At 50.0% G+C, this 23,247-nt stretch overlaps 1 protein-coding gene across 4 annotated transcripts in view; it reads right to left on the bottom strand.

Annotated features, from left to right (window-relative positions):
- MSI2 (musashi RNA binding protein 2) overlaps window positions 1–23,247 on the bottom strand; it is a 393,577-nt gene that overhangs the window by 125,747 nt on the left and 244,583 nt on the right. For all 4 annotated transcript variants that reach the window (XM_049636499.1, XM_049636498.1, XM_049636500.1 and 1 more), the window contains exon 7: window positions 17,347–17,395. In XM_049636499.1, coding sequence (XP_049492456.1) covers window positions 17,347–17,395 — 49 coding nt within the window. The remainder of the gene's footprint in view (window positions 1–17,346; window positions 17,396–23,247) is intronic.

The raw sequence follows: 23,247 nt of genomic DNA, 5'->3' as shown, positions 1-23,247 counted from the left end.
CCTCCTGAGCTCAGGAGGGCCTGCTTTGTTCCTACAGTGTTGCTAGAACTAGAACAGAGGGTGCCCCAACACATAGCAGAGCCCCGAGCACAGGATGAGCCTCTGTTGGTACTGTGGGGACCCCCCCCCCGACCCTGGCCAAGCCAAGGAACCCCAGAATGAACACATGACTGATCAGCGCAACCTAGCCCCTACCCCAGCTCTGGAAATACCAAGGACTTGGAGCTGGAATGACCCATTGCCTGACCCCCACCCCCCCACCAGCTGGGAGAGGTCCCTATCGCCATCATCTTACAGGTCCCACGCAGCCTTCCAAGGGCATTCCGGATCTGAATCTCTGTGCCTGGGACTGCTAAAGGGGAGGCCACCCACCCGGGGCCCCATTTTTCTGGTGCACTTCCCCCGTATCTCATTTTAAACTCAAACAAAAAATTTTAAACCATTACCGGGGAAATCGTCGAATCATTTGTTCACTTTTATTAGTGCCGCTGTAATTAAAGAGAATCACATTTCTGAAATCTTAAGCTGCACTTAACAAAACCCACCCTCCAACCAATCAATTAGTATTACAATAACCACGTTCCCTTGTTGCCGCCGCTATTAGCATTTTGATTGAATGTCTGTTGAAAAGTGACTGGTAACAGAAGATTGTGTTCAGAAAGTAATGTTTCTTTATTCGTCACCACCGAACCTTGTCTGGTTGTCTCCAGTCTCAGCTCAAAAGAGACAAGACAGTTTCCAAAAGCAGTCACTTTGGTGGCGGATTATATTTTCAGGAGGTGGGTGATGAATTAGGCATCCTGGCTCCAGCACTGCCAGCTAACACACAGGGGCCTCCCGCTGGCTGGAGCCTTGGCACAGCTGCACCCCGACGATCAGAGCCCTCACGGGGTGACATGTGTCCCTGCTGCCGCTGCGCCCGCCCCCACCCCAATAATCTGGGGCGGTAAATGCCAGGTCTTGTCTTCACACGCGGCACTTTGGAAAACTCAGATATAATAATGCCTCTGCCAGATAAGCTAGTGACCGCCGTGGTTCGTAAAGAAGACGATCATTACTCACTTCTCTGCCAGGCACTTGGGAAACCTGTTATTCTAACATAATACGGTCTCCAGTCGTCATAATAATAAAAGCACCAGTCAGTACAGAGATGGGTTAACAAGCTTCATTACGGGCAGAGAACGCCTGTCTTCTCCACGTCACAGGAATTAAAGACAAGAGTTCATTAAATCGCTGTATTAGAATTTAAACGACCTGCTGGTTCAGACAGCTCTATTTACTGATGTGCACCCCCATCATCGAGGCCTTGTGTGGCTAAATGGAGAGCTCCAGAAACAACGCAACCGAAGTTTCCATTAAGCACACACTCACTCCAGGCAAGTCTGCTGCTCCTTTAAAGGAGACGCTGCTTTGACTGGCCTTAGAGTAGCAAAGGGCGCAGGACCGGGGATGCTGGGAGTCAGGAAGGCCAGGTGTTCCAGGATATAAATGTGGAGATGGTTACATGCCGTCCATCTGTCTGTCCATCCAAAGTCTCAACCCACAGCAAAGGACATGCATGAGTTTCCCCCGTCCCGCAGCTCATAACACAATAGCAAGGGGCATCGGCAGACCGTATTAATGAGCTGTTAAAAAACTAAAACCAAACAAAAAACCCCAAAACAAAAACAAAAAACCTTTCGGCACTGGGGCGGGGGTGGGGGGAGTGTGATACGGTTCCTTTAAAAATCTTCCCTTTCTCCAAGCTCTGTCTCCTTTTCCTCCCCCCAACTCTGGCTTCTTCCCTGGCTGCCAGACAGGATTTTATAAGTGTCAGGTAGCAATTTCATTTTTAAAATGCTCTTATCAAGGATTTAGGGTGAAAGATAAAATCAGCACAGTAAATCATCATAAAGGAGTGTGGTGTGAGGCATAGTATTTGACAAATCAAAACAGTTAACAAAATGAAAAGGCAAGGACAGGGAAACAAAGTAAGTTTAAGCATCCTCTGAAAGGGGGGAGAGCAGAGGCCAAATTAAATAGAAAGAACGCCCTCCAGATTTCCAAGCTCCCTTTAGTAACGGGCTTGGCCTATTTGCTAAGAACTGCATGAACAGTCCAATTTCCACTTCAAAACAGGATGTTTTTAGAAGGCATATATATTGTCAAACTAGTACACACACTTAACGAGGGGCTTTCATCGAAGTCATCTGACCCGCAAGCATGTGTTGCTAATATCTCTGCTTTATTATTTATCAAATCAATTTCTTCATGGAATGACTAATAAGGCAGACACAGCTGCTCTCTTCTTCCCACCCAGCTGCTACCGCCCTGGCAGCAGCAAGATTTGCTAGGCTACCTGCGGTTTCTTACCCCCCACATTTTGCTAAAGAAACTTACCAGAAAAAAAAAAAAAAAAGAAAGAAAGAAAAAAGAGAGAGAGAGAGAAAAGGAGGGATGGACCCAGGAGGTGCCAATTTAGGATTCAAGCCACTTTGTGGCGGCTGTTTATACTCCCCAGGAAAAGTTAAGACTGCTAATTGACCAGGTCTGGGCACGAGTCTTTGTTTTACCAGGGGATTTTATTAGTCCTACAGTAAACCAACCACAAATGTAAAATAAAGTAAAAATAGAGATACAGGTACCTACTTTCCTATTTTGATCCTCTGCGAGCAACGTCATTGATTGCAGCATTTTTAAAACCGACCAAGGGCCACCTCCTCTTCAGACGTGCACCATAGGCCCACCCCTGCCCCATGACACACACAAAGCTGAGATGTACCCCACGAGCGGCAACTCCGAAAAATAAAGTCATAAAGATGCTGTTTATTCTAACTTTTTAATGTATGCTCGCCAATCTCTTTGGAGGCCTACCTGAAAATTCACAATAAATAAGAACATGCAATTAGATGATTTCCCATCTGCCAAGGAATGGTTCAATTGTCCATTAAAAGCTAGAGTTCTAAAAATACATAAAGGGAAATTATTAGGTATTGTTGATTCACATTTCTGTTGTGAAACAGGATCACTACTATGGGCAAAATACAAAGCTCCTTTTGTAAATCTTACTCTTTTTTTTAAAGGTAAGACAGCATGGGGGAGGGAGCAAATTAAACCATAATTTTCAGGCAATGTTTCCTTATTGTCACTCAGAAAAATTGCCAGGTGTTTCCAGAGCAGTTTATACATAAATATACTAGCTGAATCAGGAAATCTTCTCAGGGCAAATGAATCAACTTAATTAAAAGAAGACTAAGATGCCAAGCCTGGGGATTTTGGAAGTGGGGAGGAAATTCAGAAATTTGTAAGTACACACCTTTCTACCTGGCCTTCGAGAGCAAAGCGCATACGTGTTTTAAATCCCGGTACGGGGCGCCTGGGTGGCTCAGTCGGCTGAGCGTCCGACTTCGACTCAGGTCACGATCTCATGGTTCGTGGGTTTGAGCCCAGCTGTCGGGCTCTGTGCTATCAGCTAGGGCCCTGAAGCCTGCTTCGGATTCTGTGTGTGTGTATGTCTCCCTCTCTCTGCCCCCTTCCCTGCTGGCACTCTGTCTCTCAAAAATAAATAAACGTTACCAAAAAAATCCTGGGGTGCCTGGGTGGCTCAGTCGGTTGAGCGTCCGACTTCGGCTCAGGTCATGAGCTCACGGTTGATGAGTTCGAGCCCCGCGTCGGGCTCTGTGCTGACAGCTCAGAGCCTGGAGGCTGCTTCGTATTCTGTGTCTCCCTCTCTCTCTGCCCCTCCCCCACTCATGCTCTGTCTCTGTCTCAAAAATAAATAAACATTAAAAAAAAATTAAAAAAAAAATCCTGGTACAGACCCCTGACTGAAGCACATCTACACCCCCCCAGCCCACCAGGCTGCACCAGGTATCAATATCAAGTGTTGGAGGAAGTCTGTTTTTTTTTTTAATTGAACCAGTGTTTTTAGCCTTTCTTCCAGGTCACCTGTGAAGGGCAACTATGACTCCACCAAAGACATTTTTTTCCCTTTTAGGAAAGAACCCCGTTAGTTTCCTGGGTAATCGTTCTTCCCTTAGGCTCTGGAAAAACAGCAGTGTCCTGAACCACCCTCAGTTCTCCAAAGCCCTCTCCTGAAAACACCTGCACCTCTTACACCGTCCTCTAGACAAGACCACTGCACCTCCATTACGCTAGCGTAGGCCTCTGCAGGGGGAAGGTGTAGAAAGGAGGCGGAAATGGCGACAGTGAGCAGGAACCTGTTTTCAGGCAAACGAGCACAGAGACCACAGTGAGGAGGGCCCGCCCATTTTCCGCCCACCCTCTTGTCCTATATGTTAATTAATACAGTGCCAAATACTGGGGATATCAGGGGTGGGAGGTGGGGAAGGCGCAGGTAAGAAGCAAATCATCACTAAGAAATGAGAAGTGCCATAAAGGAAAAGGACAAGGTGCCAGGAGCAGACAACCGATGGGGCTGAGTCAGTCTGGGGGTTCAGAAAGATTTCCCCGAGGAAAGGATATTTAAGACTCGTTCTGTAAGGGGAGTAAGAACTGGCCAGGAGTGTGACACAGACGGTTCCTGGCAGCCCAAGGAACAGCCTGTGAGGGCAGCCCTGCTAAGGAAACGTGCAGGACGTCAGTGTGGCTGCAGGGAGCATGGTGACGGGTCAAGCTGGACAAGCGGAAAGGGCCGGGCACCAAAGACTGCAGACCAGGGTCAACGGTGTAGGTCTTATCCTAATAGCGATGGGAAGCTGGCAAAGTATTTTCGGTAGGACGGTAACTAGATTCAAAACTGGCACAACAGAATGGTAGTTATTCACACTTCCTCCCTCCCCCCATGGATCACTGAGGGCCACTCACCTGAAGGAGACACTGCCTCCTTCCCAGGGCTTACACACCGCAGCACATACCGAGGACGGCCCTCCACCCCACTGTCCAGACACAGGTCAAGGTCAAAGACCTGGTCAGTGGTACCATCTTGGTGAATTTTAAAGCTGGAGGTCCTTGGAGATCATCTGACCCAGGGGGTCCCTGCCCTGACTGCGCATTAGCTTTGTGGTGAACGTTGAAATCTGTGAACGCCAGGGCCCCAACCTCGGGTCTTGCTGAATTGATCTGGAGTGGGCCCCCGGTATCGGTACGCTTTAAAAGCTCCCCAGGTGATTCTAATGTGCAACCAGGGCTGAAAACCGCTGATACAGTCCAAACCTCTGATGTGACTGCAATCATTTATCATATGGGCGTCTGATGCTGGGCTGTTGGATGCCTTAAGTCACCCTGGTCTTCCCAGCCAACCCTGTCTCTAAGTGAGGAAGCCAAAGATAGCCACAGGAGTTAGGCAACTCTTTGGGTTATGAGTAGAATCTAAATTCCAAGTCAAGGAACCTAAGCGGAAGAGGTGAACTTTGGGGAAGCTCCCTTCCCTGCGTTACCGTGCAGACTACAACAGCATCGAAACACATCAGCGGCCTTCTACTTAAAGTGATGTTTCTAACGGGCTCCCCGGCCATTGGTGCCTGGTGAACACACGGCGGCTGGGTGTGAGGCAGGAGGGAGCCCAGGGCTGGCAAGAGATACACAAAACAGGGGCCACCGTCGCTTCTGTGTCTATTCTGGGCCCCGAATGGGTGATGTCACCTCCAGCGGCAGTGGAAAGCGGGAGTCATGAATCATCCATGAACCGGCCCAGCCTCCGAGATAATAAATCGGATGTCAGCATTGCGTACTTTGCAGATCTGGTGCGGGGGTGCCGGCTTCGCCTAGGGTTCCGGAACACAGGCACCGGCGCTGGAAATATTCAGAGAAGCAGGATGTGCTTTCAATTATTTCCTGGTATCAAGACGGGGTGGCAAGTTGAGGAAGAAATTTTCGAACCTGCAGGGAGCGCTCAAAGGTGTGCAACTTTGATCACTGTAAAATCACGGCAGTTATTTTTCTGTTCCGCCAGGTTCGCCGACCAAACCTGAGGGTTAAGAGAAGCACACCCACGTGGGCGCTCACACTGTTAATTACTGCTGTGCCCAGTGGTGTCCTGGGACCGGGGACCTGTGGGGGTTGCCATCTTGACCCTCAATTGCGTTAATTTAGCTCAGAAACTCACTCTGGGATCGAATTTGGCAAATGTTCCTGCCTGGAAGGGTTTCTGAGACAACATAAAGAAATCAAGAAGTCTGTCTGGCAGGTTTTGAAGTTCAGCGTTGTCTCGCTGTGTTTTCTCCAGGATGGAAGCTGGAACAGGTATGTAAGGACGGTGGGGGTCTGTGTTGTCTCACACGAGCTCTCCTGATCTCCTTCCCTCTCTCTCTCTTATTTCCCTAAGCAGCCAAACGGCACGAACCGAGCTGGAAACACCTATGGAACGGGTGTGGTTTGCATTCTTGAGAGCTGGGGGTTCGGACAACCCCTCGGTGTACTGGCGTTATCGACAACTCTTCAGTGTATTCCTCGGCTTCTAAAGAAGTGACTGAGCTCTGAAGGCTACTACGTTAAAATGAAATCTCAGAATTCCTCAAGGGTCTCTACCGGAAAATATATTTAACACCGCAAGGGCATCTGCACGGTGTTTGGTTAACTTCGACCTGGGGAAGCCATGAACTATGTCAGGATTTGGGGGTCGTGTTCTCACGTAAAAGGTCTCTTCTCTGACCAAGCTTTGCTGCAAGAGCGGCATGACGTGACAGGGATGTGCAGAGAGAGGGGCTTGCCCGCCCGCTGCGACGGGAGCCCCAACATCAGGGGCACGCGCCCCACAGAAAGCGCTGCTCTGCCCTCTGCGCGGCCCCCGGGGCCTGCTGGAACAGCCTACTACCAACTGGGGGCGCTGAAAAGGACAAAGGGATTCTCTCACACTTCCGGAAGCCAGAAGCCGGAAACCAAGGTGCCTTCCGCAGGCTCAAGAGAAAATCTGTCCCGTGCTGGCCCCCTTAGCTTTGGGCGTGGCTGGCAATCCTCATCTTCCAGCTGCCTCACCCCAGTCCTGCCTCCGTGGTCACCTGTCTGTCCTCACACGCCCTCCCTCTTAGCATCCCAGTCCTATGGGATGAACCTGAGCCAGCCTGGCCTCATCTTGATTACATCTGCAAAGACCCTATTTCCAAATAAGGTCACATTCTGAGATAAGAGGGGTTAAGGCTTCAATATACCTTTTGAGGCGGGATACAATTCAACCCACAATACTTTCGCCTCTCGGCAAACTTGACGAGCAAACAGCACCCTGGAGTGTTAAACGTTTCCTCCGTTCACCAAGTCTTGGCCTTTATTCCCCAAGCAACAGTAACACTATTACCAGTAAAATAACATGAGCTATTACGCTAATAAAGCTAATATAGATATAGTCTCCTAAGCGTTAGATATTTCACACAGATGAATTGCCTCACTTAAGCCTCCCAAGTGTGTGAGTAATAACATTCCCCATTTAACAGATGAGAAAACTGAGGTTCAGAGAAGCTTAATAACTTGCCCAGGGTCACACAGCTGATCAGTGGTAGTGCTGGAACTTGAGCCCAGTAGTGTGACTTTAGACCTAACCTCTCATCCCTTTGTCACACGACCCAGACACCTCACTACCTTCATTAACGGGGTACTTGCTGTGACTTTTCAGCTACAGCAACAGGGACACAGAGGAGGAGTCTGCGTTTGCCATGTTATGTAAGGTTCCCACGTGTTTATTAATCACGACTTGGTTAGGAAAATGCTTTTAACTTTCTTCTTTAATTAAAACCTGTTTTAAACTTCTGGAATGGAGGGTCTCCCCTTTGACTTCTTTCCCCTCCGGTCTGGGATAAACTCAAGCAAACCATGTTTCTTTCCAGACGGGGAGCAGTCTGGCTATTCTATTAATAGCACATTGTCTGGGAGGACCAGAAACTACTAAGAGAATCCTCATCTATCTATCTGACTCTGTGTTTATGGAAACTAAAAAAGAGGCGACTCAGAGTTGTAAAGAATTTTTGGGTGCATTTAATCAAATTTTGTTCTTTTGGATCAGCTTGGTCCCTCTCCCTGGCAGGAGACAAAACTCTAAAGAGACGGGGCCCACACCCCGTTCAACTAAGCATGAGATGCCACATGTTGTCCCAACCCCATAATTACAACCAAGTTTTAAAATACTGACGCAAATGTCAGGAACAAGGTAGAAGTGACAACAGTTACTGTGTAAGGGAGCTGGGATGAGGTGAATGTTTTTCTTTCGAAAACTCTCCCTCATGTTGTTATATCACTGCATTTACAATTCAAATTGGAATGAGTTTGAAAAGCTTAAACGCTAAAAAAGTAAATGTTTGAATAGGTAATAAATGCACATGGTACAAAAATTCAATAGGTAAATAAGTATACGATAAGATGTTTTTCCATATCTTTGTACCACTGGTCACTTAGTCCTCTTCCTGGAAGCAAACGCTGTTTCTTATTTATGTAAACTTGTATCTGTGAGTATATGCACATGCCCCTAAAACACATTCAGGTGCTAACTATTTATGGCCAGAGACTGTTCCAAGCCCTTTATGCTTATTAACCACTGCAAGACTCAGGCTAACCCGATGTCATCGTTCCTATTTCATAAATGAGGAATCTGAATCCCAAAGAGGGTAAGTGACTTGCCCAAGGTCACACAGCTATTACATCGCAGAGCTCAGATTCAAACACCAGCTGCCTGACTCCAGAGCATGTGCTCTTTTTCTTCCTCTACGTTTATTTATTTTGAGAGAGAGAGAGAGAGAGAGCAACAGAGGAGGGACAGAGAGAGAGGGAGAGAGAGAGAGAGAGAGAGAGAGAGAGAGAGAGAGAATCCCAAGCAGGCTCCGTGCAGTCAGTCCCAGAGCCTGATGTAGGGGTCAAACTCACAAACCATGAGATCATGACCTGAGCCGAAACCAAGAGTCGGACGCTTAACCAACTGCGCCACCCTGGGGCCCCCGGAACATGTGCTCTTAACCACTATGCCATTCTAACGCTTTGTGACTAGTTTTGTGGGTAGCCTTTCAGAAATATTCCACGCATCTGCAAACGTATGCTTTGTGTGTGAAGGAGAGGGAAAGGTTGTTTTAAAGATCAGGGTCTTAAAGACTCAAACACAGACTGCAGTTTGTTTGCTAAAAGAAGTTAAACCGACGGTCTTCCTTAAGGGGGAGAGTAAAGAAATGAGGTACGCTTATCGTGGGCATGTTATAAGCCAACTCACTTCACTCATTACAGAGCAGGTGTATCACCTCCACGAGTGAGCCAAACGGGGCTCAAAGCTCTTCAGCAACTTGCCCGAGATGACACCTGTGGGGAGCTGGGAGGGCCCACAAAGCTTGGGTCCCGCAGTACACCATTGCCCGCACAGAGATGCGGACGGGCTAACGCACATCTGTTGAGCAGCAACGCTCTGAACAGAAGCTCAAGTCCACAGCTGCACAGCAACGAGGCTCCCCTGGGAAGCTCCAGTCCCCGAGGGAGGTGCCCGTCCAGGGTGCTGGTTCCCGGGCCCCTAGCAGTGCCAGGGCGCTAAGAAAGGGGGTGCTTTTAATCAAGTGGCCGCGCTGGAGGCTCCTTTCCCCTCAGGCCTCCACCCCCTGCCCTCACTGAGATCTTAAAACACGTCGTGAGAGTCAGAGCCTGGGCCTCTATGGGAACAGGGCCCAACAAAAGCCTCATTGTCCCTCTCTACAAAAAAACCGTTTCTGGGTCAATGAAGTTGCTGACCCTGGGCCCACTCCCTTTCTGCTTCCGTGGGGCCGCAGCCAGGAGGGAGGCAGGAAGACCTATTAGCTCACCACCGTTTCGGTGCCAGGGCTTTTATTCCAAAGGAAAGAAGTTTAAGATTTATACTTCAGCTCCAGAAAATGCAGGGCACCCAGGGTGCCAAATTCCCCCGGCTATGCAGGCTCCCTCTTGCGCTGGGCGCCCCTGTCCCCCGGCCCCGTTGCTAGGGAGTTGAGAGCTTTGTATTCCTCCGCGTCTACAAAGAAAAGCAGGTGAACAGAAACCCAGCTACTGTGTTGATTAATATCTCAAGAGACAGTGCCGGAATGGGCGCTTCCGGAATTTAGTTAGCTCGGGGAAAAAAAAATTAAAGCGCTCCCCTTGCTTCCTGTCAGAAATAAAATTAAGGTCTCAGATCGATGTTGCCGGGGCTGGGGTAATCCGGGAATCTTTAACGGCCTCCTCTCTACATGTTTTCAAACGCACATTCCCCTTCAACCCTGCCCTTTTAATTGGTTATTTGCGAGGTCCTGTTTGCACCAATTTCTCGGGAAGGCTAATGGTGTTTATTTAAAGGAAAATAAAATGTGCAGACAGCTCTGGGGGCTGGTCTCTGAGAGACGGCTCAGGGTGGGGGCTGCAGCTCTGGACCCCGCTCCCCTCCTTCCACCCTCCATTGCTGCATATTCCTGGCAGACCGGAGGAGGTCCCGAGATGCGTCAGGTGACAGGTCAGGCCTTGGGGGAAATGTGCTCTGGGTGGAGGGACAAAGGCGCACTGCCCCCGGGCCAGGCCCCACAAGGGAGTGAGGAGGCTGGGGTACACCCCTCATGGTGGGCACACACAAGCACGCTCACCCCCCTTACACAGCCCTGCCTTTAGAATGAGCCCAGGCAGGAGCACAGAACCTTGGGTCCTGACCATCTAGGGGAGAGGTACTGGCTGTCCTCTTCCCCGTTCTAACTAGAGCGTGCCCAACTTCAAGAATGCACGTGTTTTCCAAAAGAATCTCTCCAAGCACCCAAAGGCAGCCATTAACGTCACCGCCAGCCACCCTCGCCCCGCTCCCCATGTCCCTTCTAACCAGGGTGGACCGAAGGAGACTCAGTCATATTGAGTTTCTACCCTATTCTGAACATCTTCTCCTAGACGCCTGGCTTATCAGTAATTTTCCTAAGCAGTTGCCTCACACTCACTTATATGGGCTATTCTGGGGAGAGAAGATTCTCTGTCACCTGACCCGATCGAGACCCTTTACTTGCAGTAAAGAGCCCAAGTGGCACGCGTGGTGGCCACATCATCCTAAGACTAGACTGAAAGTCCTGTGCGGCCAAGACCCTTGGTTGGTGTTCGTGGCCTAGAGCAGACCGGCTGCGGGTACAGAATTGGGATCGATACTAATAATGATCAAGCTCCTGGTTTACAGGCTTCCAATAAACCCTTTGATATACCTCAGACTTGGGGCGGGGCGCGATGAGTGCCCAACACCATCGGCAGCTCGCACAGCAGATGAGAGGCAGATGTGAGAGGTGGGGACCCTGCAGAGGCATGACTCCAGCGGGTGGACATCGCGTTGGCGTGGGCACCGAGGCCCTCGTGTCACATTGCCAAGTGTCATCACCAGCTGTGATTCCAGGCATCCCTGCCACCCCTCCTGCCCCCTCCAACAACCCTCTCCCACCCAGAGGGACTTCTTCCTCCATCCCATAACGTGCCATCTACGGGCTGTAGAGTCCCAACCCCCTTTCCTAAGTAAGGTCAGAATGTTAGACTGTCACTAGGAAAAACACATGCATACATTATCTTTGACACCCTACACCCTCGAAGAAAGCAATGCCTTTGAATTTTTCATTTAGTTTACACCTGTGTGAAGCTCCTTTTACATCCCCTTCCTCAACTTCGGGAAACAGGCAGCAGTGAACAAATAATTACAGCACGATCCTGAATCATCTTTAGCGTCTATAAAACAGTCTGGACGTCAGAGGTCAATTTCAAAAAGTGCGTGTCTGGCAGGTAGTCAGGACATTAAGGGCTGTTTTTCCTCCTTAGAAAGGCATTATCTTCTATCACAGTTTCAGCTACCTCTTACTGGCACCATTTTAATAAATAAACCGATTACGCAAATTACGGAGACCTTCAACTGCAGCCAACCGCTTTTCGGGATGGAGATGCCGTGCAAGCTTCGAGGGAGAGGGGGAGCTCAGCCCCGCAGCCCAGAGAGCTTCTCCCTCTTCTCCCACATGGGGCCCACGAGGATGCCCTTCCGGCCCGGCGGCTCCTGATAGGGCACAGCCACCCTGGAAAAGGACCCTCCAAGCAGCGGGCCTGCCGTTGATGGTGCTCTTGGAGGGTCACAAAACCGCCTCGGCTGAGGTCAGTGCCGCGGAGCGGCCTGCTGGGGAGCCTGTGAGTTCTCAGAGCTGTTGATCCTCTCCAAAGCCATTAGCATTGCACTTAATGAGCAACCGTTAACAGCGGTGAGGGGAGTCTTCCAGCATACTGAGCTTCATTTTCCTCTCAGTGTATCCGGCCCTTTGCCTCTGGCAACGTTCTGGAGCAAACAGGCCTGCTGGGTAATGGAAGCCGCAGGGAGTGAGAAGGCCTGTCTCCAAGCCTCTCCTCTGTACTCCTTCCCTCTCCAGCTGACCCTCACCAGGCAATCCCATAAGCTTCAAAGACACCCGACTTGTTTTCCACTGGGCCCCCAACCACCCAGCTCTCCCTGATGGGCCAGACATGGTTCAGCCTGGAAGGCTGGGTTCGGAGGGAAGACGAGCGGAGGCCGCCCCTAGAAGGACATTCACGGCGGGGGCTCCCTTCCCCGGCAAGGAGGTGAATGTGAGATGTGTTTCAGCAACCAACATCCCCGCGTTCCTCCGCTTGCTCAAACGGGGCTGATGACAGTGGGGACAGATCCAAACCACTCCACCCTCCCTCGCTCCCTCCGGCTCACCCCTCAGCCTTGTGCCTCCCAAAGGGCAAATCGGGAAGGACACTGTGCTGTATCTTCCCTCCAGACCCTCCCCGCCAGCCCCTCTCTGGGATCAATACCTAATGCTGAATTCAAGATCTTATCTGAGTTTTGCAAGGAGAAAGCAACAAACTTTCCCCCAACGATTAAACCCTTTGATGATCAGCCCCATATTTCTCAGACCGCCTCCAAAGGCTTTGAGAGAGCAAATGAAAGGAGTCTGCAAAAACTGGAAAGCCACCTTCTTTTTCTCCCCTTGGGCACAAAGAATCTCGTGGAAGGCTTCAGAAGCTCGGCTCCCACCTGGCTGCAGACACCTGCGTGCGGCCGGCCCTCCGACGCTCTACATGCCTCAGTTTTCCCACCTGAAATGGAGGTGTGCAGGAGTCCAGCAAGAAGGGCAGGTGGAGAAGGACCAGTAACGAGGAGGTGCTTGAGACTTAAAACCACCAATCTCCTTGCTTTCAACCACTGCCTAGCACCATGCTTGTGAAGCAGCCAAGAGCAAGGACTCCGGGTCAGACAGGCTGGGTTTACGTCCAACTGGGGACTCCGGGCAGCTGGGTTCACCAGTGACCATCGTAAAGATTCAACAGTACGTGCAGGCGCTGCGCTAAGCACGTGGGATATAACTGCTCGGGAAGGGCTGGCGGTTTCTACCAAGAGGGTTAGCATGGCCTGGTTAGCACAGAACCCACTGTACCACCGTGGCGTGTGCTGTCACGGGATACCCAGACCCCCCCGCCCTTCAGGATCTGCTGGCAGGACTGCTGGAAGAGGGCCCCCAGCTGTCTGTCTCCTCTAGGATGTCCTCAGTGCAAGCCCAAGGTCACACGTGCTTTCCAGGGTGGGCTGCATCCTGTGACAGGTCAGCATATAAGGTCAGCCCTCTCACTGCAGCTGTGCAAGGGCCTAGCTTCAGAATTCCCCGGGGCCTCACAGATCAGCCCCTCCGCTGCCCCGAGAGGGCACTCCTGCGTGCTAATCCCCATCTCCAGGGATGCAGATACAGCCCCTTACCTCCCTCTCCGAGCTAAAACAAGAAGAATGACAAAGGACTTAATCTTGGACATTCTCTCAGTTAAAAGGCTAAAAAGCCAGAAAACATACTTCAGGTCTCAGAGCCTGTCCCGGCTCCCCCACCTTCCCGAGGAGGACCCGGAGGTGTCCCGAGAGGTTAGGAAAGGTGCCCTAACTCGGCATCAAGGGAGCAGCAGGAGCCGGAAGGAGGTCTGCTCCAAGGAGAAAGTGGGAGAAGACTGCACACCTCCTGTGGGAGTCACGTGCTGAATGACTTTCTTCCTGCTTCCAGGGGGGGGGACTTACATCCCAGGAGGGCTTGTTGTCTCCTGTCCCCTGGATTCTTTCCCAGGGTGCTAGGGAGGTCCAAGGACAGATGTAAGAGGGGAAGAAACACAGGCTGTCGCTTCTGTGAACAGATGTAACGGAGGGCCACCCTGTCCCTGGGGGAACAAATGGGGGACAGGGGAAGGGGGGGAGCCACTGTGCGGCGGGAAGTGGAAACTCCGCCCCGAGCTCTGGCTCACAGTGGCAAGAGTATTCGGAGAGGGTCCCGCGAGCCCGGCGGACCCGACTCCCGGGACCCCAGGCCCAACCAAACGTGCAGCCTTCCTGAAAGGCAGCAGTCTCAGCTCCAAGGGCGCACAGGTGCACTAGCCCCAGGCTGCGCAGCGGGGCGGGGTTGGGAGCTGCAAGGGGGGGAAAGGGAAGGTGGCCGTGCGTGCTGTGTGGCCACCCGCGGGGTGAACAGTGTGGACCTCTTTAAGAGGAGAGCTGGAGGCTGTGCCAGCCCGAGAGGTGTCCTTAACTTCTGCTACGGCAGCACTTTCTTCTTGATAAGATAATGGGAAACAGGAAGCTGAGGAGGTGAAGGTAAGGTTGGGCCAAGGTGGCTGCAGGAGGATTTTATGTTCTTGGGCTTATCACCTGATTCCAAATGTACATTCCATCAGGGATGTGGGGCCCACTTGTCTCACACGCAGGACTCGTGCCTCTGTTGTGATATGTGCCTTTTTTTTTTTTTTTTAATTCTTTCCTCTCCGAAATGCTCTGAACTACTTAAGTATTAACCCAGCTTTAGCACCCAGTTCAAAGAGAAACTCCTCAGCTATTCAGAGGTGCTGGAAAGTGTGTAGGGGCCAAAGCCCTACACAGAAAGAACCCCAGGGAGCAGACTTCTGTACAGGAGGAAAGGGGATGCAGGATGTTGGGGCCTCCTTCCCTCCTGCCTTCTCTTTCCCCACCCTGCCAGCGGGGGCCCCCAGGACCACATCCACTCTGGCTGGCCCCCTGGGTGTGCAGCCACCCACAGCCGGCCCCACGCTCAGAAGGGCTTTGTCCTGGATTGAATGCTCTGTCACCTTGAAATTCTTAATAACTTTTGAGTAAGAGGCCCCGTCTTTCACCTTGTTCTGGCTCCACGAATTATGCAAAGAGTCCTACATCCACTGCAGGAATCTCACCTCTGGCAGGGCAGAAGGATGCTTGGGCAGGCCCTGCCGTGGCTGGGGTGCACTGAGCATGTGCTCGGGGCTGTGCCCACCCTTCTTCCTGCCAGTGGCCCCAGGAGTCATGGGAGAGCGATCAATGCCATCCCTGGAGCCTCTCTGAGCAGGGGGCCGTAAAACGGACCTCCCTCCAGCTCGAGACAGGAATCACAGAGGGGCCACCACCCCATCACGGCACCCAGCGCCTGGGAGCAAGGAAAGAGGCTCCACCCACAGCAGGAGGCGTCTGGGTCAGAAATAAGGGAGAATCTTGCCTGGCACTTCCTCAGGGGCCCGGTGCCCGCAGGGTGAACCTGCCTCTGTCTGTTATTAGCCGAGTAACGTAACACGGAGAGTCACCGGCCCTCTCACGTCCCCCAGATGACACATCTCTTTCCCCAGCACAGCTGTGAAGTTTGCACAAGATGATTTACTCTCCTCTCCAACACGGCCTGACCCAGAGCAGGAGCTCAGAAATACCTTTATTCGTGGATATTCAACACTATTGCCTATAGACGCCACTCAGGAATCTCCCAGGAGCGTGAATTCTAGCACTGAACTCTAGTGCCACATTCAGACGGGCCTCGCCCACCCTGAAAGTAAATGGATGAAAACATTCTTCTTAACACACCCGTCCCCACGTGGAGACCACAGAGAAAGGGCCGAATCTGAAATCAGCAGTCCTAGAGAGGAGTCCCTGCTCTGACCTTGGGTGGATCCCCTACCCCCTCTGAGTTTCGGTCACCTCACACACCACGCGGAAATGATGATGGTGAAAGCAATCATAATAACCTGCGCACAGGTGATGTGCGTGGCACTCCAACTCTCCAAACAACCCTATAGGGAAATACTAATATTATCCCCACTTTACAGATGAATAAACTGAGGTAAAGAAGATAAAGGAGTGAAGTGATTTTCCCAAAGTCACGGCGCTGCGGTGGAGATGAGAATACATGATGCCTGTGAAAACAGTGCTCAGATAACCCCCCGTACCTCCCCTAAGGATGATGGTGGAGAATAATCATGAATTGTCCGTCTCCGCACCCCCGGCCCCTTGCTATCTCGGCCCTCGTGATGCTGAGCAAGGCAGAGGACAAAGCAATCATTCCACACTTGTCAGCTCGTCTTTTCCTCCCTTGCCTCCCCCCCACCCCGCCTCTTCATCCTCCACCCCTCCCCATTCCTTCCCCACATACACCATCGAAGACCCAGTTTTCCACCCGATTTTCTACTTTCCCTTCTGAGGCCGCTGTCAATGGACGCACAGGAAGCCGGACTGCCAGGCACACTGAGGACAGCCCCTCCTTCTCCCACCCTCCTTCCTCCCTTTCACTCAGCCTGCCTGCTCCCAACAGGAGAGACATACAGTCAGCGCTGGGTAACTGCTTCTAATCACAGGTGACAGCAAGAATGTAAACAACACGCGAAACATCTAAATGCAATCCGAGTGGCAAGGAAACACTGCTCACTCCGGCTTCTCTCAAGAACGCTGCTTCCTGCCACCTCCTTTCTGAGGCTCTGCCCATTAACGCCCTGATTCTAGGAGCCCCAGATACCCGGGGTTTCCGGAGAGCAGGAGAATGGAACGCTAAGCCATAAGCTTGGACTCTACTTCCTCTGGGAGGATTTTCTAGATTCGTCCAATTTTCTGTTTAAAGCAGTCATTTCAACGTGTTCCTTTTTGGGGAACGGGAGGCATGGAGGTCAGAGACCACTTTGAGAATCTGTTCAAAGCTACGCATCGCTTCCCAAGAAAAGCGCAAACATAAAACATTCCGTGTGCCATTTCGGAGGCTCACAGACCCCAAGTTGAGACCCGTTTTCTAGAACATGGATAGGACAATAAGAGCACAGGGGAAAATACGAGGAGGCGCAGTGCCCTCTAAACATTCCAGATGTGCATAGGGCACTGCCAATCCTGCAATCGCAGGTTGAATAAACCTTCTTTTCTGGCTCTTCAGGTTGCCGGTGTGCTTCTAAACCACCTCCTCCAATGCAAATCGAGAACTCAACTGAGTAATTGCTGTGAATAATTTCCACTCGGATCACTTAGTGTTCAGGTCTAGCAAAGACCAAGAAAGCCAGGGTTAGAAAGGTGTGTCGGAACACGGGTTGGGCGTGGCCGATTTTTAACTGTCCGGTATCTGGATTCTGTGCTGTGGTGTCCCTCCATGAATACAGACCTTCAACAGACGGCCAACTGACAGAAGGGAAGCCTTCCTCCACGGGGGCTCTTACCTCTGTGCCTGTTGGTCGTCTTATCAAACATCAGCATTGCATCCTCCACCTGCAAAACAAATACACAATGGGGTCTGCTTTAGGAATTTTAACAACACATTTGAAATGTGATATATTGGGGGGGGGGAGGGTGGTTTCCATTATCAAAGCCATAGGTGCTCATTAAAATTTATGTGAAGGGGCGCCTGGGTGGCTCAGTCGGTTGGGCGTCTGACTTCGGCTCAGGTCATGATCTTGTGGTCTGTGAATTTGAGCCCCGCATCGGGCTCTGTGCTGACAGCTCAGAGCCTGGAGCCTGCTTCAGATTCTGTGTCTCCCTCTCTCTCTGCTCCTCCCCTGCTCGCACTTTGTCTCTCTCTCTCTCTCTCAAAAATAAACATAAATTTTAAAACATTTAAAAAAAATTACGTGAAAACACAAAAAATTGGAAAAAAAAGATCACTGCCTTTCCTATCTTTCTGCCTAGTACAACCACAGTTAACATCTGCTGTATTTCCCTTCAGTTTTTGCCTTTAAAAAAAACCTTATGCCTATTTTAATATAGTTTAAATCATACTGTATATGGAATTTTCCCCTAGTTCTTTTTTTAATATACTATTACAATATTGCAAACACTTCCCAGATTCACACTGTGAATATTATCTGTTTTGTTCCCCAATTTTTTTGATCATGGTAAAATACACATAACATAAAAGTTGCCATCTTAACTGTTCTTAAGCGCACAGTTCAGTGGTATTAAATGCATTCATAACGTTGAACTATCATCCCCACCGTCCATCTCCGGAACTCTTCATTTTGTAAAACTGACACTCTACCCCCATCAAATAATAACTCCCCACCCCCTCGTCCCCCTCGGTCCCCCTCGGCCCCCGGCAACCACCCTTCTGTCTGCTGTCTCTGACTGTGACTACTCCAAGTACAGAGGTCCCCCCGTGTCCAAGGGCATACATTCCAAGACACCCAGTGGATGCGCGAAACTGTGGCCAGTACCCAACCCAAGATACACCATGTTTTTTCCTGTCCATACACACCTATGATAAAGTTCAATTTATACGTTAGGCACGGTAACGGATTTAACAATAATAACTAATAATAACAGAGAACAATTACAATATGCTGTAATATAAGTGGCGTGAATGTGGTCTTTCTCTTTCAAAACATCTTATTGTACTGTCACTGATGAAGAGAGAGGATAAGATGCCACGTGATGAGAGGAAGTGAGATGAATGACGGAGGCATGTGACGTAGCGTTAGGCTGCTACTGACCTTCTGATGATCCGTCAGGAGGATCATCAGCTTTAGGACCACAGTTTTTTGGGGGTAATGGACACCACGAATAAGCGGGGGGGGGGGGCTACTATGTTTCATGGAAGTAGAAACACACAGTATTTGTCTTTGTGACTGGCTTATTCCACTGAGCATAATGTCGTCAAGGTTCAGCCATATTCCATTGTATGCGAATACCACATTTTGCTTATTCATTCGTCCGTCGATGGATGGATACTCGGTCTTAGCTATTGTAAATAGTGCCGCTATAAAGCATGAGTGTACAAATACCTCCTTGAGTCCCTGTTTTCAATTCTTTTGGGTATGTATACCCAGAAATGAAATTGCTAGATCATATGGTAACTTTGTTTTTAATTTTCTGAGGAACTGACATACCGTTTTGCCACAGTGGCCGTTCCATTTTACATCCCCGCCAACAGGGCACGAAGGTTCCAATTGCTCCACACCCTGGCTAACACTTGTTATTTTCTGGGAGTTTTTTGATAGTAGTCATCCTGATGGGTGTGAGGTATTATCAATACGATCTTGACTGCTGCATAATATTTCACGGAGTGAGAAACTATAGCTTACTCAATTAATCCTTCTGTGGATATTTAAATTGTTTCTGGTTATAGACAATGGAAATTTAACATCTTGATTATCATGGGCTGAATTGTGCCCCCTTCCAAACTCTGACGTTGGAGTCGTGACCCCCGGTACCTCAGAATGTGACTGTATTTGGAGATAGGGTTTTTAAAGAGGTTATGGAGTTAAAATGAGGTCATTAGGGCGGGTCCTGATCCAGTACTGACTGGGGTCCTTATAAGGAGAGGAAATCTGGACACAGGTACAGAGGAAAGCCTACCTGAGGACACAGAGAGAAGGGGGCTGTCTGCAAGCCAAGGAGAGAGGGCTCAGAAGAAACCAAGTCTGCCAAGGCTGGACTTCAGCCTCCAGAAGAGTGAGAAAATAAATTTTTGTTGTTTGACCACCCAGTCTCTGGTACTTTGTTGTGGCTGCCCCAGCAGACTAATACCTTTATGCTAGGGCCTTTTCAAAAATATCAAAGAGAAGAAAACACCAAAGGCATCCTCTGTCTCTCTTCCTATCCCTCCCTCGGTCTTTCCAGGCATCCTGCAACCCTTTTGGATATTTCCAGCAATAAGATTTCAGGATCCACACTCCATTCCCATGTAGACCTCAAGAAAGTCACCCTCACTGAACCAGATTTGGCTTTTGAATTCCACTCCTTGTACTTATGATCTAATTCTTTATTCTTCCACAAAATGCACACCTTTAGTACAGGTGCGGTCCTAGCCAATCAGCTACTCACCTGGGGACTGTACCTGGTTTGGCCAGGTAAGCAGCCTGGTCTCCTCATTCATTTTGTGCCCAAGATTGGCACTAAAACTACAACTCAACCCATGTGGTCCTGGGCAAAGCCCTAGCCAAAGGGCTCTGTGCTTGGGGCAATGTCGGCATGTGTGTGGTTGGGAAGGACTGAGCACTGCTCACTGGAGCTCAAAGGCTCACAAATGAGCTAAGCCAACCGAGAAAGGGAATCACAGGCCATTCATTCGTCACTCCTCCCAGACTACAATCTCTGATGGAGGGGAAGACACTGGGCAAAGCAATAAAACCAGGCTTAAAATGCTGCCTCCAGACAAATCAAATCTATTTTTCCAGATGCTATCAAATAGAATGGGGGGGGGGAGGCGGGAAGCAGAGTCAAGGTAAGAATGGAAGAGGGGGTAGGCCAGCCAGACATAACCCTCGAAGGGACTGGCCTAGCTTAAAAACCCCTTCCGGAGTCAGCCCCCCCCCCTTTGTTGCTAAGCAACCGAGTCTGAACAAACAGGCTCCTGGGGCCTTCCCCTTCTGGTCCCCGTTTTCAAAGTCAGTTACTGGGAGGACAATGGCCTTGCACGGTGACTGCCGTGCCAGCAAGGAACTACTCTGTCTCCACCGGGCACCAGGCCGAGGGGGGTAAGTGATGCTAGGCTGGAGATGGGGTGCCTTCACCAGACCCCTCCGCGGCCGGGCAGGCTTGATGGTCCCCCAGGCACCTGCTGAGGCCACACACACCACAGCCGTCTGCCTCCGTGCACCACTCAAGCAAAACCACCAGAAGATCAACTGGTTTGTTTGTACACAGAGCAGTCACACTTGAGCATATGGTATTGCAGATTCAGACCCCAGGGCCTCGGTAAGAATTCCAATGCCTGGGGTGCGGGTGGGTGGGGGGTGATGCCTGCTGGGTGTCGCGCAGGTAAACGTGACATCTGTTTCACACCCATCTCCACATTTTCTGAGATGCTTGCCAAGCCCTTATTTTGAGCTAAAAATGCCTAACAGTAAGGAAAACAGCTTCCCTTCTGTGTTGGCCATGTTTTGGTCCTGACACTCAGATCCCCTTAGGAAATAAATATTTTGAATTAAAAAAAAAAAAAGTATTTTCAACGCCCTCCGCCCCCTTCAACAGTGCGTAGTTGGCTCCCTCTTTTCCTTCCAAAGTTTGGGTGTTTTCTGACGCTACCCTCCCAACATATGCTCCACCCTGGGGAGCGAGGGGGAGGATCTGTGTATGTTTTTTAGGGCAACCATTGTCGTAAAGAATAGAGCTGTTTCCTCTATAGTCCAGTTGCACAATGGGACTCGCAAAGACCTCCTGAATAGATAAAATGTCACAGCGAAAGAAAAATTCTATTAACACTTTACAGAATAAAACATCTGAGAAATAGCTAGAGAGGAAAGAGAAAGAAAAAAAAATCAATATGGATAAGACCCGGTGCTTGGGGAAGGGGCCGGGGGGAGAGAAAACTTTTCAGCGATTGCAAAACACTTATTAATTCAGAGAAGCCATCAATGCAATGGAAATCTGGCAGAACAGCAAGAGCTGAAACTGGGAGAATTTGAATATACAAAGACTGAATAGAATGAAAAACACGGCCTCACATACGGGGCTGTTTCTCACGGTTCTATGTGAATCAAACAGAAGCAGCTTGTGTGAGTCTGCATCACGGGGGAATGAGGAGCAAAGTCAAGGTAACTGGTAGTCAACCCTAGAAAAAAGCAGACTGCGAACTGTGTCTCTGTCTGTCTTTCTCTCTGTTTCTGTCTCTGTCTCTGTGTCTCTCTCTCTCACACACACACACGCGCGCGCGCGCGCACGAAACCCAGGTAGATCAGTTGGCTGTACAGAGTCATCAACTTCAACATAAAGACCAGACCTCATTTGGTGTTCTAGAACACAGAGAGTTGGGGACTGGACACAGGAGTTTTTCCGACCTCAAGTAGAAAACACCATGAACTCTTGTTAGACTAGCACTGGTATTTATTTTGTGGTGATGGTGCCCTCACCAGGCTTACATATTTCTTTATACCAGAGGTGGGGGTCCATGGGCCTAGTGGTCAGGGGTTGGGGTTGTCCCTGGAGGGATCGAGAAGGGGAGGAGATATCTGAACCTCACCATACTTTGTCCCACATCCTGGCCCACGCTTGGTCTGGTTTGAGAGAAGGAGCTTGCTCCAACCTTGACAGTACTCTTTAATAACTTAGGACAGGCTCCCAATGCAGCCTGGCACTGGAAGCATATTGAGCGAACAAGCAAGGTCAAGTAACTTTAAAAACTTTTTGTAATGTTTTATTTATTTTTGAGAGAAAAAGAGAGAGACAGCACAAGCAGGGGAGGGGCAGGGAGAGAAGGAGACACAGAATCCGAAGTAGGCTCCAGACTCTGAGCTGTCAGCACAGAGCCCGACATGGGGCTCGAACCCACAAACGGTGAGATCATGACCTGAGCCGAAGTTGGACGCTTAACCGACGGCGCCACCCAGGCGCCCCTAAAGTAACTTTTAAATAAGGTGGCTGGGGATGTCTCCCTGTTTGTTTCAACACCAGAAAGTCCTAAACATGTATTTCTGCCTTCACCCAGTTCGGACCACACTGTAACATCCTCAGAGGCGAGTAGCACGCACACACCACAGCTGAGGGTCATCGGTGGGGAGCTACGCCTTGACCTCTACGGCCCATGGGGGCTGGGGCAGAACTCCTCAAACTTCATCCGTGTCAGAATCACCTGGCTTGTTTAAAACGCAGATCTCCCGGGCCTCACCCCTAGAGTGTCTGATTCCATGGCAATGCTCAGTACATGGGACAAAATTTCTCTTCCAGAGGCAGCTGACACACGTTGGTGTGGAAACTGTCTTCCCCCTCTGTTCCTTGTCTCTCATACATTTACATCCTAAGATAGATCCTGAAAACAATGACAGTAGATTCGACCATGGAAAAGATGACAAAAAGCGAAACTTCTTAGTGACAACCAAGCTGTCCCTGAACCTAACGCAAGAGACATCTGGATTCTACCAGGATGACGGAAACTTTCCTTCTAACAGATAAACTAGCAAATGCCTACATCATGCAGCCAACTCAATCTTGATTAGAAGATTGAGCTAATGTCAACTTTATTTACTTATATGTGACATATATTTATTAAGCACTCCCTACTTGCAGAGAGCACTGGCCTAAGTACAAGTAAGAGGCAAATTACATCGGACCATGGCAGACTGTTTGCATTGATGGCCCCAAACCTTGAGTTCTGTAATTCTGCAGTTCCTCTCCCCAAAGAGGCAGGG

This window comes from Panthera uncia, chromosome E1 (assembly GCF_023721935.1).
Source record: "Panthera uncia isolate 11264 chromosome E1, Puncia_PCG_1.0, whole genome shotgun sequence".
Taxonomy (NCBI): Eukaryota; Metazoa; Chordata; class Mammalia; order Carnivora; family Felidae; genus Panthera; species Panthera uncia.
The sequence above is the reverse complement of the archived record's forward strand: the minus strand, read 5'-3'. Positions and strand labels throughout refer to the sequence as shown.